The following is a 16,653-nucleotide window of genomic DNA, read 5'->3' on the forward strand; positions in this document are numbered from 1 at the left end:
CCCCCAGGGCAGGGCCTGTCTCCCAGGAGCAGCTGGAAAAACGCGTGTCCAGTGAATGCCTGAAAAAAAGCCCAGCCGGAAGCCCCAGAGCTCTCTCAGGCTGCCCAATTCTCTTTCCTGAAATCCAACCGTGTGGCCCCTGGCAATTGCAGCCAATCTCATCACTCATTTGCTCCCTCACTCACTCTCTGGCTAACAAGCAGTAAGCATGTCCTGCATGGCTGGTGCTGTGCTGGGCTGAGCCACAGGGAGGCCGGAATGCAGCCTGTTCTCTCCCTGCCTTGCCTTCTGCCAGCCCCAGCGTGGCCGCCACCCACGTTCATGCCCAGACGCACCGGGAGCAGCAGGTTGAAGTTTTCACAGTGTGTCTCCAGCCCGAGGACTCGAACTCGGCTCAGACTCCGGTTCTTTGTTTCCTGGAAGGTGGCACGGGGACTCAGGCGGCCAGGGTCGAGGGCCAGGTCCAAGGTCACAGAGCTTTGGAGGTCACCTGTAGGCAGTCGCAGGGACAGCGTTGAGACAGGAACTCCTTGGGTGGACAATGGGCAGGGTGGGAGACAGGGCCTGGGATGGGGGCCTCCAGAGGTCATGGTGTCCTGGGTTGGAGGAGAGGGGACTCACGGCTCCTAAGCAGGTTCTTGGAACGTGTGTCAATGTAAAGGCAGATGCTGGACTGTCCCAGGATCTGGTCAGAGACCACCTGCTCCCGACACTCAAACACAGACCTGGGGATCTCGGCAGGTATGAACTTCATGCTCACCTGCACCCAGAGCACAGGTCTGGTCCTGCGGGCAGAGCACCGAGCTGAGGACAGGCCATCGGCTCCTGGGAGCACCACGTGGGGTGGGCACCCCCATCTGGACCTAGGACCACCTGGGGAGCCTCCGAGAAAGGCTGCTCTCACCTGAGCAGGAGCACCTGGCCTCGGGCCCCCACAGCCAGGTCCACCAGTCCATCCTGGGTGAGGTCTTGACCCCCACTCAGAGCCTGCCCAAAATACTGCAGCCTGGAGGAGAGCTGGGAGCCGGCGATCCGCTGGCCAGAAGAGAGAAGGGTGAATCAAGATGGAAAGTGAGGGAAGAAGTTGGAAATAAGTAACAAGGGGAATATGGAGGTAGGACCGTCGGAAAGGGAGAGAAGGGGTGAGTTGTGAACAGATGTCACCAAGAAGAACCTGCAAAGAGGAGGTAGGAGTTGGGAGATGATTGCTAAGAAACAGATGTAAGAGTGGAGATTGGAAGGGTGTCCTGGTGACCCGAGTGTCATTCATTCAATCAGTCTCTAGTTCCAATTCTGACTCCTCCACGTATGAGCCACGAGGCTGAGGGCAAGGACTCAATCTGTCTGTGCCTCCGTTTCCTCATCTTTCACATAATGATACTATTAGCTCAGAGTTTAGCCGTGCGCAGGAGAGGAATTCCTACGGTTCTTAGAACAGCACCCAGGATACGGCCAGCAGTCAATAATATATCACAATTAGTATTAAGGCTGAAAGGGACCTCAGAGTTCGTCCAACCTCACCTCCCTAGTTGCAAAGATGCAGGAGAGAGGTTTGGGACAGTGTCAACCCCATGTAGCCTTTAAGAGGCCGACTCCAGACCTAACACCAGACCATCCGACCCCAGGCCCAAGTCCCCTTTTTGTTTCTTGCTGTCACTGTCTCGTCAAAGGACAAGAAAAAGCTGGGGTGGGGTAGGGAGTGGTCGCACCCACACCCAGATCCACCCTCCCGGGCACTGCCTCCCCTGTAGAACCTATCACCTTCATTCCCAGTGCTCATGTTATGCCCAGTCCCTGGAAGAATGTGCCCTTTAAATCTCTGTGCACCCTGGAACTAGCAGACATTAAAAGTAATAATAATAGCCATACGTGGTGGCTCATGCCTGTAATCCCAACACTTTGGGAGGCCGAGGCGGGTGGGTCATCTGAGGTCAGGAGTTCCAGACCAGCCTGGCCAACATGGTGAAACCCCGTTTCTACTAAATATACAAAAATTAGCTGGGCATGATGGCACACACCTGCAATCCAAGCTGCTCAGGAGGCTGAGGCAGAAGAATCGCTTGAATCCGGGAGGCGGAGGTTGCAGTGAGTGGAGATTGCACCACGGCACTCCAGCCTGGGTGACAGAGCGAGACTCTGTCTTGAAAAAAAAAAAAAAATGTAATAATAATGGGCAGGGCACACTGGCTTGTGCCTGTCGTCCCAGCTACTCAGGAGGCTTTGGCAGGAGGATCTCTTGAGCCCAGGAATTCGAGGCTGCAGTCAGCTATGATTGTGCCACTGCACTCCAGCCTGAGTGACATGATGAGACTCTGCCTCTAAACAATAAAAATTAAGAAAAGAAAAAAAGGAATAATAACAAAATAAAAAGAGAAATTTCCCAATTACTGAGGGAGTCTACAAAGGCTAGAGGTACCCCCTCTAAATCTAAAATAAAAGTTCAAAAATAAAAATAAAATATTTGATTGGTAAAAAAATGCTAACAATCATTTAAGCCTTTAGCAAGGCATAATCTTTTTGCTGGTGGAGGGTCTTGCCTGATGGTGACATGGCTGACTGATAACAGTGGCAACTGCTGGAGGTTGGGGTGGCTATGGCAATTTCCTAGAATAAGACAGTGAGGAAGTTTGCTGCCTGGATGGACTCTTCCTTTCATGAAATTTCTCTGGAGAATGCGATGCTGGTTGATAACATTTTGCCCACAGTAGAGCTTCTTTGAAAGTTGGAGTCAATCCTCTCAAATTCTATGCTGATTTATCAACTACATTTATATAATATTCTTCTTTTTTTTTTTTGAGACACACTTTCATTCGGTCGCCCAGGCTAGAGTGCAGTGGTGTGATCTGGGCTCACTGCAACCTTTGCCTCCCAGGTTCAAGCGATTCTCTTGCCTCAGCCTCCTGAGTAGCTGGGATTATAGACATCCACCACCACACCCAGCTAATTTTTTTAGTAGAGATGAGGTTTCCCTATGTAGGCCAGGCTGGTCTCGAACTCCTGACCTCAAGTGGTCTGCCCACCTCAGCCTCCCAAAGTGCTGGGATTACAGGGGTGAGCCACTGTGCCCGGCCCGTTTATGTAATATGCTTAATCTTGTGTTGTCATTTCAACAATATTTATATCATCTTCACCAGGAATGTATTCCATCTGAAAAAAAAAACACTTTCTTTCCTCATCCGTAAGAAGCAGGTCCTCATCTGTGCAAGTTTCATCGAGACCGCAGCAATTCAGGCTCCACTTCTAATTCTGGTTCTCTATTTCCACCACATCCGCAGTCACTTCCTCCCCTGAAGCCTTGAGCCACTCAAAGTCATCCGTGAGAATTGGAATCAGCTTCTCCCAAACTCTTGTTACTGTTGATATTTTGACCCCCTCTCATGAATCACGAATGTTCTTAATGGCACCTAAAATTGTGAATTTTTTTCCAGAAGGTTTTCAATTGACTTTGCCCAGATCCATCAGAAGAATCACTATCTATGGCAGCTATAGCCTTATGAAATGTATTTCTGAAATAATGAGACTTGAAAGTCGAAATTACTCCTTGGTCCATGGACTGCAGAATGGGTGTTGTGTTTGCAGGCATGGAAACAACACTAATCTCCTTGCACATCTCCATCAGAGCTCTTGGGTGACCAGGTGCACTGTCAATAAGCAGCAAACTTTGGAAAGAAATCTATTTTTCTGAGCAGCAGGTCTCCAGAATGGGCTTAAAACAGTCAACCATGCTGTAAACAGACGTGCTGTCACCCCAGCTTTGTTCCATTTCTAGAGCACAAGAAGGGTGGATTTAGCATCATTCTTCAGGGCCCTGGGATTTTCCAAATGGCAAATGAGCACTGGCTATACCTTGAAGTCCTACCAGCTGCTTTAGCCCCTAACAAGAGAGTCAGCCTGTCCTTTGAAGCTTTGAAGCCAGGCATTGACTTCTCTGAAAGTCATAGATGGAATCTTCTTCCATCGATGGCCATCTCATCTACATTGAAAACCTGTTGTTGAGTGTAGCCACCTTCATCAGAACTTGCTGCGCCTTCTCCATCTGTAGTTGCTACTTCACCTTGTGCTCTTATGTTGTGGAGATTGCTTCTTTCCTTAAACCTCATGAACCCTGCTGACTTCCACCTCTGCTGACTTCCAACTTTTCTTCTGCAGCTTCCTCACCTCTCTCACCCTTCATAGCATTGAAGAGCATTCGGATCTTGCTCTGGATTAGGCTTTGGCTTAAGGGGATGTTGTGGCTGGTTTGATCTTCCATCCAGATCACTCAAACTTCCTTCATATCAGCAATTAGGCTGTTTCACTTTCTTATCATTCATATGTTCACTGGAGTAGCACTCTTAATTTCCTTCAATAACTTTTTCTTTGCATTCAGAATTTGGCTGTTTGGTGCAAAAGGCCTTCAGCCCGTGTTGGCTTTTGACATGACTTCTTCACCAAGCTTAATCATTTCTAGGTTTTGATCTAAAGTGAGAGATATGTGGCCAGACATGGTGGCTCACGCTGTAATCCCAGTGCTTTGGGAGGCCAAGGCAGGCAGATCACTTAGAGTCAGGAGTTCGAGACTAGCCTGGCCAACATGGCAAAACCCCATCTCTACTAAAAACACAAAAATTAGCCAGGCATGGTGGCACCCACCTGTAATGCCAGCTACTCAGGAGGCTGAGGCAGGAGAATCACTTGAACCCCAGAGGGGGAAGTTTCAGTAAGCCAAGATCACACCAGTGTACTCCAGGCTGGGTGACAGAGTGAGACCCTGCCTCAATAAATAAATAAATAGTGAGAGACATGTGACTCTTCCTTTCACTTGAACACTTGAAGACCATTGTAGAGTTATTATTTGGCTTAATTTCAGTATCATTGCATTGCAGGGAATAGGGAGGCCACAGGAGACGGAGAGAGAGACAGGGGAGCTATCGGTGGTGGAGCAGTCAGAACACACACATTGATGAAGTTCACCTTCATATATGGACATGCTTCATGGTGCCCCAAAACGAGGACAATAGTAACATCGAAGATCACTGGTCACAGATCACCATCACAGACATGATAGTTACAAAAAAGTTTGAAACTGTGAGAATTACCAAACGTAACACAGAGACACAAAGTGAGTGCACACAGCTGGGAAAACAGCACTGATAGACTTGCTTAGTGCAGGGTCGCTGCCTACCTTCAACGTGTAAAAAATGCAGTATCTGCAAAGCACATAAAACAAGGTATGCCTGCATGTGCTGGGTCGTGGGAATTGGTACGAACTCTTTGCAGTTTCATGACAACACGTGGGCCCTTGTTATTCTCAACAGTCTTTCACCCTCTTCTTTAGATTCCCTTTCAGTTGTTAAACTATGTGTTTTTTGTTTGTTTGTTTGTTTGTTTGTTTGTTTTGAGATGGAGTCTCACTCTATCACCCAGGCTGGAGTGCAGTGGCGCAATCTCAGCTCACTGCAACCTCCGACTCCTGGGTTCAAGCCATTTTCCTGCCTCAGCCTCCCGAGTAGCTGGGATTACAGGCATGCGCCACCACGCACAGCCAATTTTTGTATTTTTGGTAGAGACAGGGTTTCCCCATGTTGGCCAGCCTAGTCTGGAACTCTTGACCTCAAGTGATCTGCCTGCCTCAGCCTCCCAAAGTACTGGGATTACAGGCGAGAGCCACCGCGCCTGGCCAGTTGTTAAACTATCTTAATGATAATTAAAACAGATTATAACAACATGACACCTATTGTGTGCCAGGCACTGTGATAAGCACTTCATGCATACTAACTCATTTAATCCTCACAGCAGCAGCTCAATAAGGTTGGTTCTATTAGTATCACCATTTTACCAGTGAGAAAACTGAGCACAGAGAGGGTGAGTTACCTGTCAAAGATCAGACAGCTGGTGTGTGACAGAACTGCAGGGACCTTCCTTGGCACTTTTTTCTTTTTGGTAACAGCTTTTTTGAGCTATAGACCATATAGCACACAACTCACCCCTTTAAAGTATATGACTTAGTGGCTTTTCGTATGTTTAGAGAGGTGTGAAACCACTACCACAATCAATTTTAGAACATTTCCACTACCCCAAAAAGAGACTCCACACCCATTAGCAGTTACCCTCATGCCCCTGACTTTCCCCCACACCCAGCCCTGTGAAACTGCTCATCTACTTTCCGTCTCTACAGATCTGCCTGTTCTGGACATTTGGCCTGAATACATGTGGCCTTCTGTGTCTGGCTTCCCTCACTTAGCATGTTTTATAGGTGGAATTGCCAGATCACATGGCAACTCTATGTTTAACTTTTTGTTTGTTTGTTTGAGACAGAGTTTTGCTCTTGTTGCCTAGGCTGGAGTGCAGTGCCGCAATCTCGGCTTACCACAACCTCCACCTCCCAGGTTCAACAGATTCTCCTGCCTCAGCCTCCCGAGTAGCTGGGATTACAGGCATCCACCACCATGCCCAGCTAATTTTTTTTTTTTTGTATTTTTAGTACAGATGGGGTTTCACTGTGTTGGCCAGGCTGGTCTCAAACTCCTCAGGTTATCCACCCGCCTCGGCCTCCCAAAGTGCTGGGGTTACAGGCATGAGCCACTGTGCCCAGCCTGTGTTTAATGTTTTGAGGACCTGCCATACTGATTTCCAAAGCAGCTGCGTGGATTTACATCATCCCCAGCAGTGCGGGAGGATGCCCCGTTCTCCACAACCTCACCAACACCTGTCATTATCTGCCTTTGTTTCTAGCCATTCTAGTAGGTGAGAAGTGGCATCTCATTATAGTTATAGTTTTTTTTTTTTTTTTTTTTTTTTTTCTGAGACGGAGTCTCGCTCTGTCACCCAGGCTGGAGTGCAGTGGCGCAATCCCGGCTCACTGCAAGCTCCGCCTCCTGGGTTCGATTTGCTGATTACTAATGACATTGAGAATCATTTTATGCACTCATTGGCCCTTTGTACCTCTTCTTTGGAGAAACGTCTATCCCTATCCAAATCCTTTGCCCCCCCCCCCTTTTTTTTTTTTTTTTGACACAGGATTGTGCTCTTTTACCTGGGCTGAAGTGAAGTGACGCAATCATAGCTCACTGCAGCCTCAACCTCCTGGGCTCAGGTGACCTCCCACCTCAGCCTCCCGAGTAATTGGGACTAGAGTTACTACAGCACCACAATGCCTGTCTAATTTTTAAAATTTTTTCTAGAGATGGGGTCTCCCTGTGTTGCCCAGGCTGGCCTGAAACTACTGGCCTCAAGTGATTCTCCTGCCTCGGCCTCCCAAAGTGTTGGAATTACAGATCTGAGCCACTTGGAGCAGCCCCTTTGCCTATTTTTTAACAGGGCTTTCTTGACTTTTGCCAAGAAAAGCAGCCCTTTGTTCTCAGGGAACCTGCTCCCTTGGGTGGAGGGCGGCTGCAGGGATGGATGGGCATTTGGTGGGACCTCGATGGCAGGAAGGGAATAAAATCATGTAGCACCCAGGGAGGCGAGGGGCGAGTGGAAGGGAAGGTTGAAACAGCTGGACCTAAGTGGTGAGCAGCAGGGAGCCGGAAGACTGCGCACCGGGTTAGAGGTCAGGAGGCCAGAGCACCCTTCGCCGTCTTGGACCCACTCTGAACCTCCAACAAACCAAGGCCCTTGTCTTCCCAGTGTCCCAGATTCCATCTGTAAAATGGGTTTTCTGTGCCTGACCTGTGTACCTTGTAAAACTGGAAGGGGCCTGGGCATCATGGCTGACGCCTATAATCCCAGCACTTTGGGAGGCCGAGACAGGCAGATCAGCTGAGGCCAGGAGTTCAAGACCAGCCTAGCCAACGTGGCGAAAGCCTGTCTCTACTAAAATACAATAATTAACCGGACATGGTGGTGCATGCCTGTAATCCCAGCTACTCTGGAGGCTGAGGCAGAGAATCGCTTGAACCTGGGAGACGGAGGTTGCAGTGAGCTGAGACCACGCCACTACTACAAGGTGCTCAGAGCTGGGCAAGGGAGGTAGGAAAAAGTAAAAAAGGAGTTTTCCAGTATGACAGAGTGGGAGAGGCAAGAAGCAGGCTGCTCTAGTGACAGAAATGGGACACGGCCTCACCTGGCTGTGGGAGGGGCTGATGCTGGGTCCCAACACTCCGTGAAACAGGTAGACAGCACCCCGGTTCTCCTCCTCTCCTGGGGCCCCGATGGCCACGTCCGTCAGCTTGTCCCCATTCACATCCCCCAGCACTGTCAGAGCCGCCCCAAAGCGACCCCAGGGGTGGCCCTGCTCCCCGTAGAGAACAGCATCACACCACCACCTTCTCCACTGCAGAACAAAAGCAGTGCCAGGCCCAACCCGCCCAACCCCTCCACCCACACCAGACCCCACCCAGCCCAGGCCCATCAGCCACTCACCCCCCTGGGCAAGGGACACACAGACACCTGGCCCCCTCGGGTCTGCTCGTAGTAATGGGGGGCCCCGATGAGGACCAGGTCGGTGCTGCCGTCACTGTCCATGTCCACGGAGCAGAGGGAAGCCCCGAAGTAGGAGCCGATCTGGAGGACAGAGCCTGGATCATGCTGCCTGTCCCTGCCAGAGGCAGCCCTGTGGGCCAGGTCCCACCTCTCCCCAGGTACCAGGACCTCCCCCAAGGCCCTCAAAGCCCCTCCATCCTCTCCCCAGCCCCGGCCACTGTCCCCACCCTCATTCTCCCCTTTGGTTCCTGTCACGCCCAACCTGGGTCCCCGTGACTTCGGCCTCCATCCTCCATTGCCTGGACACCTGGGTGAAGATGACAGCCTTCCCGGTGTGCTGGTAGCGGGGGGCCCCCAGGACCAGGCTCTGCACCCCTTTCCAGAGGGCCAGCTCGGTGGAGTAACCTGAGGGGCCCAGGCCTCAGCACAAAGGCCCCCATTCCCCCTCCCCAGAACCCTGGACCCCCACCCCGGGCAGCACAGCACCCATCCCCCCTCCCCAGAACCCTGGACCCCACCCTGGGCAGTGCAGCCCCCATCCTCCCTCCCCAGAACCCTGGAACCCACCCCAGGCAGCGCAGCCCCCTTCTCCCCTCCCCAGGCCCGCCACCCCAGGCAGCACAGCCCTCATCTCCCCTCCCCAGAACCCTGAACCCCCACCCCAGGCAGCACAGCCCCCATCCTCCCTCCCCAGAACCCTGGAACCCACCCCAGGCAGCACAGCGCCCATCTCCCCTCCCCAGAACCCTGGACCCCCACCCCAGGCAGCACAGCCCCCCATCCCTCCTCCCCAGAACCCTGGAACCCACCCCAGGCAGCACAGCCCCCATCCCCCTTCCCCAGAACCCTGGACCCCACCCTGGGCAGTGCATCTCCCACCTGTCCCCAACCCCTGGCTGTTTCTCACCCAGGTAAGAGTCCCTCATGTCCACATTCTCCTGAGACATGTTGATGAAGGTGGGGCTCATATTTGGGGGGTACAGGAAGGCGCCTCCAGACCAAGTGAAGCTCCCCACAGCCCCCAGAACGGGGCCATCCTGGGAGAAAAGGATTCCAGGGCTGAACAGAGGCCGGAGCAGGAAGACAGCCTGTACCAGAGATATGCCTTCCGCCCGCGCCTCTTACCCACCTGACACCCACCCTGGCCTTCCCTGCTCCCCCTCCCCTTACAGCACATCATCGGCCTAAGGGGCCCTACTTACAGGCGTGAACACAGCGCTGAAGCCCTCCTGTGCCATCTCCAATTCGAAGGAGCTACTGCTTGTGGTCTCTGTACCTGGGGGAAGGCATGACGCTTGAGTGCCAGGGAGGGAGACGGGCTTTGCCAGGTCCAAGAACACTTCAGCTTTAGGAGAAGCTAAGACTGGAGGCTACAGGGAGAGCTGGTGCCTGTGACAGGGACCAGGCTCTGCCCTCCAGATCAGCTCCGACTTCGGGGCCCCCCTCTGCTCCATGGATGTGGACAGCGATGGCAGCACCGATCTGGTCCTCATCAGGGCCCCCCACAGGTCTACATGCAGACCCGAGGGGGCCAGGTGTCCGTGTGCCCCTTGCCCAGGGGAGTGAGTGGCTGGTGGGACGTGGGCTGGGTAGGGCCCAGTATGGGTGGAAGGGTCTCCTAGGTTGGGCCTGGCACTGCTTTTTGTTCTGCAGTGGAGCCGGTGGTGGTGTGAGATCATTCTCTGTGGGGAGCAGGGCCATCCTGGGGCCACTTTGGGGCGGCTCTGACAGTGCTGGGGGACGTCAGTGGGGACAAGCTGACAGACGTGGCTATCAGGGTCCCCGCAAAGCAGGAGTACCGGGATGCTGTCTACCTGTTTCACGGAGCCTCGGGTTCTAAGTGAAAAGGTGTTAACGGCTGAGGATTCCCCAAGCGAAGAGCTCCCTTCAGACTCACCCTCGATGGCAAAGATCTTCTCCTTCAGTTGGTTTTGAATATCTTTCAGAGCATCAAAGTCCTCCACTTTAAATATGTGTTCCTGGGAGGGCTTCGATGCAATGTCATTTAATTCTTTCCAAGAATTTGTGTTTTGAAAAGCTGATCCAACCTGTCCCCAGAAAAGATCAACTCAGTAAAAATAATAAATCAAATGTGCCTGTGTGCACTGGGTGCAACATCCTCCAATAACCCCACAAGATCAACATGATTACACCCTGTGGACACAGGAGAAACACGAAGCCCGGACGGCATCAGGGAGTTTAGGAGAAAAGATCATGGTCTCCAGTCTGGGGCAGAGTTTTCATCCTTAAGGCAGTAAGAGCAGAGAGAGCTGGTGTTTCTATCTTTGAAAGGGATGTTGTTGGCAGTGGTTCACACTTGTAATCCCTGTGCTTTGGGAGACCAAGGTGGTAGAATTGCTTGAGGCCAGGAATTTGAGACCAGCCTGGGCAACATAGCAAGACCCCATCTCAACCAAAAAGAAAATAGCCAGGCTTGATGGCACATGCCTGTGGTCCCAGCTACTGGGGAGGCTGGGGTGGGAGGATCACTGGAGCCCAGGAATTCGAGGCTGCAGTGAGCTAGGATTGCACCACTTCCTGGGTGATAGAGCAAGATCCTGTCTCAAAGAGAAAAGAAAATACATAGAAAGGGAAGTTGCCCTGAGAGGAAGCCGTGGGAGAAGGGGGAAGCCATCCCACACCCTACCCCAATTGCATAGCGGATGATGCCTGCTGCATCAGCCATGGGGATGACATCCTTATAATCCAGGCCGTCGCCTTCTTTCTTCCCATCAGTGATGACAATGAGAATTTTGGTGGCATCCCTACGGGCCCCATATGAGGCATGGAACAATTGGTGCCTATCAGGAAAGAAGAGGTCTTAGAGGCCTGTGAACAAAACCACACTAGCCCCTGGTGCCCTCGTGAAAATGAGAAGATGCCTTTTCCTTCGGGAGGCCCCAGTCCCACCCAGAGGCCCCAGCTTGACAAGGGTATCACAGGCTGAATTTCGGTCCCTGCCTGTCCCCTTCTCATGGAGACAGATGAGGCCCAAGGGAAGACCTGGGTGCTTTGGGACTGTGCCTGGAAGAAGTCAGGACTCACACGACTTTTTGGATGGCGGTGGCCGTGTATGTTAACCCTCCCAGCTGGCGAACAGAAGCCAACAGGCTGAGGGGGTTTGAGCTGCGCCTGAATTTCTCGAAAGTGAAGTGTGTTTCGAATCGGCTGGAGAACTGCATCAGGGAAAACTGGGAGAAGCACACAGGGCAGGGCTGAGGCCATTTCACCAAGATCCAAGCACCCATCCCCAGCAGCCTCCCTCCCCCAATGGCACACCTGGGTGCTGGGTCTCTGGAACTGGCTTATCACAGCTCTCACGAAGTTCATCATCGTGGCAAAGTTGCCAGAGGAGATGCTGCCTGAGCCATCGATCAGGAACACAATATCCTGCTCCTGTCTTGGGCACTCTGGGGAAGGAGGTGACACCAGTCCTCCAAGGGACACTCCGGAAGTCCAGGACTGTGGCCTCTTGGCCATAAGAGCTCACTCTCCCAAAACCCTTCCTCCCCTAAGCCCCTAGTCTGGCGATGGGAGTCAGGCTCCACACCCTGGGTCCTCCCCTCATCAGGGGCAGGGCTTCCCTAACCCCTTGCCTAGAACAAGGCCCTTCATTCTCTTAAAGTTGCCTAAAGAGGCTGTGATGGGCCGGGCACAGTGGCTCACGCCTGTAATCCCAGTACTTTGGGAGGCCGAGGTGGGTGGATCACGAGGTCAGGAGATCGAGACCATGCTGGCCCACATGGTGAAACCCCGTCTCTACTAAAAATACAAAAATTAGCTGGGTGTGGTGGCACGCGCCTGTGGTCCCAGCTACTCGGGAGGCAGAGGCAGAATTGCTTGAACCTGGGAGGTGGAGGTTGCAGTGAGCTGAGATCGTGCCACAGCACTCCAACCTGGCAACAGAGTGAGGCTCCATCTCAAAAAAATAAAAAATAAAAAAGGCTGTGATGAAGCTGCTCAGCCCCGTCGACAAAAAAGTGAAGGTCAGACCGGGGTGCAGTGACTTACTCCTGTAATCCAAGCACTTTGGGAGGCCTAGGCAGGAGAATTGCTTGAGCCTAGGATTTCAAGATCAGCCTGGACAACATAGTTAGACCTCACACCTACTAAAAATTGTTAAAAATCAGCTGGGCGTGGTAGCTCTTCTCTATGGTCCCAGCTACTCTGGAGACTGAGGTGGGAGGATCACTTGAGCCCAGGAGTTGGAGGCTGCAGTGAGCTGTGATTGTATCACTGCACTCCAGCCTCAGTGACAGAGTAAGACTGTCTCGAAAAAAAAAAGAAAAAAAAAAAACAAAAACAGGAAGATTTCTCCAATTCAGATGGTAGGAAGCAGAGGGCCTCCCCCTCCACCACCCTGGATATCTGTGCCCCTCCCTGGACCCATCCCTCCTTCCTCCCTCAACGTCACCCTACCAGCAATGACACAAACTGGCACCAGTCCCTAGCCAGTGTTTGTCCTCACTGCTCAGTGCTGAATGGTAGTTTTGTTAATTTTTTTTTTTTTTAATTGAGATGGAGTCTCGCTCTGTCACCCAGGCTGGAGTGCAGTGGCGCAATCAAAGCTCCCTACAGCCTCCAACTCCCGGGCTCAAGCGATTCTCCTGCCTAAGCCTCCCCAGTAGTTGGGACTAGAGGTATGTAACACCATGCCAAGCTACTCTGTATTTTATATTTATTTTTTGTAGAGATGAGGTCTCACTATGTTGCCCAGGCTGGTTTCAAACTCCAGGCCTCAAACGACCCTCCTGCCTTGATTGTTAATATTTTGAACAAATCATCCCAGGCAACAGCCACACACTGGGCCTGTTCTGTTCTCAGCTTAAATACAGGCCCCCACTCCCCTCCTGTGTGAAGGCAGCATCTGTCCTGAGAAGAGACGCTCTTCCAGCACCTGGAGAGGAAACCCCCTTCCATGCGACCTCTCAGCATCCCCTCTGCCCCAGAGGCCTCCACCGGAGAGACAGGTGTCCTGGGCATTCTGATGGGTGCCCAGGCCCCTGTGGATGGAGTCTGGACCCACGGAGGTGCTGGAAGGCGCACCCTATTTGCAGCCAGATGTCAGTCTCACCAAGGGCTTGAGAGCAAATGTGAAACCAGGGGGAGGCCTCAGCCTGCCAGGTCTGAAAAGCCCACTGTTCCGCTTCCTTATCTTTTTTCCCCATCAACACCAGGGAAGCCAGGCCCTGCGTCTCAACCAGCATGTGCACATGCACACACACATACATGCACACACATGCATGTACATGTGTGCATGTGCACATGTATACACGTGCATACATATACACACATGTACCCACGTGCACACACACACACGTTGCTCACACTGCACTTTCACTGACCTTTCCTAAACTACTGCACAAACCGATTGGTCATGTCCCAGGACCCATTGGATGAAAATAGATCCTCTCCTCTAAAAATAACAACAGCTGGCCTTCATAGGGCTGTCGCCTGGTGCTAGCTGCTGTGCTAACCCCTGGCCATGAATCAACCTGTGTTACTTTCAGTGCTGGGTGTGTTATTATCCCCATCCAACACGAAGAAACTGAGGCTTGGAGAGGTTAAGGTCACAGGAAAGGTCCGGCAGTGTGCCGGCGACGGGCAGGATGTGCGGGCAGCAGCGTCAGGAACCACTGCAACACATGGTAACTCTTTTTCCAGATCCCTTCTTTCTGATCCACTCTGGCAAGACTGTCTCTAGCCCACCGCACCCCCAATTGGATGTGCATGAGCTCCTCAAAGCTTTGGTGGTCCCAACACTCACCCTGCCTGGACGCCGGGAGCCTCTGGGTGAGCTGGGAGGCGGCCAGGAGGAAGCAGAGTCCGGTCAGGTACATGTTCCTGCCGCACGCGTGGTGCACTGTGGGGCCGCAGGCCTGGGGACACAGCGGGCTGCTGGGGGGCTGCCCCTGCTTCCTCCCACCCTCACATTCCAGCACCTCCACCCTACAGGAGACTCCCAGCCCCTGCGGCCCCGGCTCCTTCCTCCCTCCCTCAGAAGCCTCCTGTGACCCAGGGCCACTCACCAGCAGCTGGGAAGGGCTGGTGGTAGCCACCAGGGACAGGCCCAGGGACATGTTCACGGCCTCCAGGGGGACTGTGGGGACAGATATGTGCATGGTCACTCTCGGGGGTACAGAGAAGGTTGTGGAAGACTTGGGCAGGGGTCACCTCCACCTGGAAGACAAAGAGGTCTGAAGGTGAAGGAAGCTGTTGGGTCTTGACAGAGCTGCGGGGGTGCGATGGGCCGGGAGGCCTTGAGGGGCCAGGAAGCATATCTGAGGGTGAGGGTCTCAGACACAGTGGAAGCTGGAAGTGAAACGCCGTGAGTTCGCGGGCTCCTGGAGCAGGGGAGCCTGCGAGCCCGGCCCTGGGTCCCGGGAGGGGCGGTGACTCACCCTGCAGGCCGATGGGCTCACAGGCACCGGTGCTGTAGCCACACTGGTAGAGGCCACCCGTTTGGTTGGCAGCTGTTATCTTTTGAGGGGCTCCAACCACCACCCTGCGAGGAGACAAAGAACACTTCAGGTAAGAGTGTGGACGCTGCGGCACAGCTGCCACTCGGGCGAGTTTGCGTTCCCTCTCTGAGCCTCAGCTTCCTCATCTGCAAGATGGATTTTAATAATTTAAATTCCATGTGGACGGGATTTCTGTCTGTTGGATTCCCTGGCGTATGGAGACAAGAAATATTTGTTGAGTCTGGGTGTGGTGGCTCACACCTGGAATCCCAGCACTTTAGGAGGCTGAGGCGGGAGGATTGTTTGAGCCCAGGAGTTTGAGACCAACATAGTGAGACTCCGTCTCTATATATTTTCAAATGTATAGAAAAAGAAAGAAAAAACAAATAAGTGTCTGTTGCACGACTGATTCCTACTCACAGGCTATCATGTGGACTAAATCAGCGTCCACCTGTGATGAGCCTGGCGCTGCACTTACTGCTCTGTAAATGTTAGCTGTGAGACCACGCCTGCCTTCAAGGCAAATCTTCATTAGCCAGGGCAGTCGCTACACCAGACAGAGAGGAGAGTTTGCAAATAACAGGGCAGGGCCGGGGGCATGGGGCCCTGAGAAGGTAGAGGATGGATGGAGCCGAAGGCGAGCACCACCTGGGCCTCACCAGGAGTTGGCATACATGACCACGCTGTCTCCAAACCCAGCACTGTCCACATGGAAGGCTGTCAGCTCCTCTGTGTCCAGGTTGAAACCTAGAGAAGTCGCTAAGGCTGGGAAAGAGGTGGGAAGAGAGCTTTGGAGAAGGGTCTTCCTCCTGCCTGGCTGCCCTCCACCCCCGGCCCCAGCGTCCCCATCTCCCCTCTGAGCCTGATGCCTGGGGTGCCTGGGTCTTCTGGACACCTGACTCATCCCCTTCTCTCCTTCCGAGGGTCCAGGGAGGCCCCTTGCCCACCATCCGCTATCGAATTTCAGTTCTCCGTTTCTGCAGAGCAGTACCCAGGCTCTAAAAATGATCTTTCCCCAACGTGCCCCTCAGGTGCTATGAGAATGAGTCCAGGAAAACTTGCAGACCAAAGCATCCTGTCCGCAGAGCACAAGCTTGGCGCATTCTGCCTATTTAAAAAATCTCTGGAGTATAGAGACAGCTGGCCTCTCTTCCAGCATCTCTGGAACTCCCCCAAAATTGGTTCATCAATATCCTCTCCCTCCACAAACTCCAAATCTCAAACCCTATGTGCCAGCCTCCCCCTCATGCTTGACTGAGTCTTTCTTCCTACCCAGATCCTAACCCCCTAGCCTGAGCCCCCAGTTCAGGGCCCTGGCTCCCTTGGGCCTGGGTCCCCAGCCCTACTTCATTGGGGTCCAGGCTCACCTGTGAACAGGAGGAGAGCTGCCCTGGTCCTGGTCATGACTAGGTCAGACGTGGAGCTCTGAGCTCCTGAGCCGTTGCAGGAAGAGCTGGACCAAGGTACTAGGAAGTAAGTGGGCAGAGAGGTTGCCAGGGGCGGGAAGAAGGTTGTCAGCATGAGTCAGAGGGGGCGGGCAGAGAACGCAACTGATCCCAGGACAGGCTCAGCCGCCCACAGGCCCCCACCCCCCGACCGGAGTCACTCTCATCAGATGACTTGGCTTGATGCCGTTTGCTTAGGTGGATGCAAATCCCTGCCCTGCCCCTCCCAGGCTCCCCCTTGACTGCCAGAAGGCACCCCTTGACCTTGAAATTTCAGCCAGACGGGAGGGCGGCGGGGCAGATGCCAATCCCTCAGGACCCTAAAGGAAACCCTGGTGGGAGCC

General features: G+C 53.1%; 1 protein-coding gene across 11 annotated transcripts in view; it reads right to left on the minus strand.

The window, feature by feature from the left end:
- Positions 1–16,330, minus strand: part of ITGAX (integrin subunit alpha X) — a 29,898-nt gene extending 13,568 nt beyond the window's left edge. For 3 of the 11 annotated variants that reach the window (XM_063611907.1, XM_063611908.1, XM_063611906.1), the window contains exons 1-17: positions 16,232–16,330; positions 15,539–15,629; positions 14,805–14,908; positions 14,433–14,503; positions 14,171–14,282; positions 11,683–11,813; positions 11,449–11,594; positions 11,051–11,204; positions 10,301–10,451; positions 9,606–9,679; positions 9,311–9,440; positions 8,666–8,808; positions 8,344–8,484; positions 8,045–8,254; positions 905–1,035; positions 622–785; positions 336–490 (exon numbers count right to left, since the gene is read on the minus strand). In XM_063611907.1, the coding sequence (XP_063467977.1) occupies positions 336–490; positions 622–785; positions 905–1,035; positions 8,045–8,254; positions 8,344–8,484; positions 8,666–8,808; positions 9,311–9,440; positions 9,606–9,679; positions 10,301–10,451; positions 11,051–11,204; positions 11,449–11,594; positions 11,683–11,813; positions 14,171–14,282; positions 14,433–14,503; positions 14,805–14,908; positions 15,539–15,629; positions 16,232–16,268 (2,145 nt within the window). In that variant the 5' untranslated portion in view covers positions 16,269–16,330. Of the gene's footprint in view, positions 1–335; positions 491–621; positions 786–904; positions 1,036–8,044; positions 8,255–8,343; positions 8,485–8,665; positions 8,809–9,310; positions 9,441–9,605; positions 9,680–10,300; positions 10,452–11,050; positions 11,205–11,448; positions 11,595–11,682; positions 11,814–14,170; positions 14,283–14,432; positions 14,584–14,804; positions 14,909–15,512; positions 15,630–16,231 lie in introns of those variants that run through there. The other 8 variants (XM_063611909.1, XM_063611911.1, XM_063611910.1 and 5 more) reach the window with 4 other exon arrangements.
- Positions 16,331–16,653: the final 323 nt, after the last annotated feature.

The sequence above is a fragment of the Symphalangus syndactylus genome, chromosome 11, assembly GCF_028878055.3.
Source record: "Symphalangus syndactylus isolate Jambi chromosome 11, NHGRI_mSymSyn1-v2.1_pri, whole genome shotgun sequence".
Classification (NCBI taxonomy): Eukaryota; Metazoa; Chordata; class Mammalia; order Primates; family Hylobatidae; genus Symphalangus; species Symphalangus syndactylus.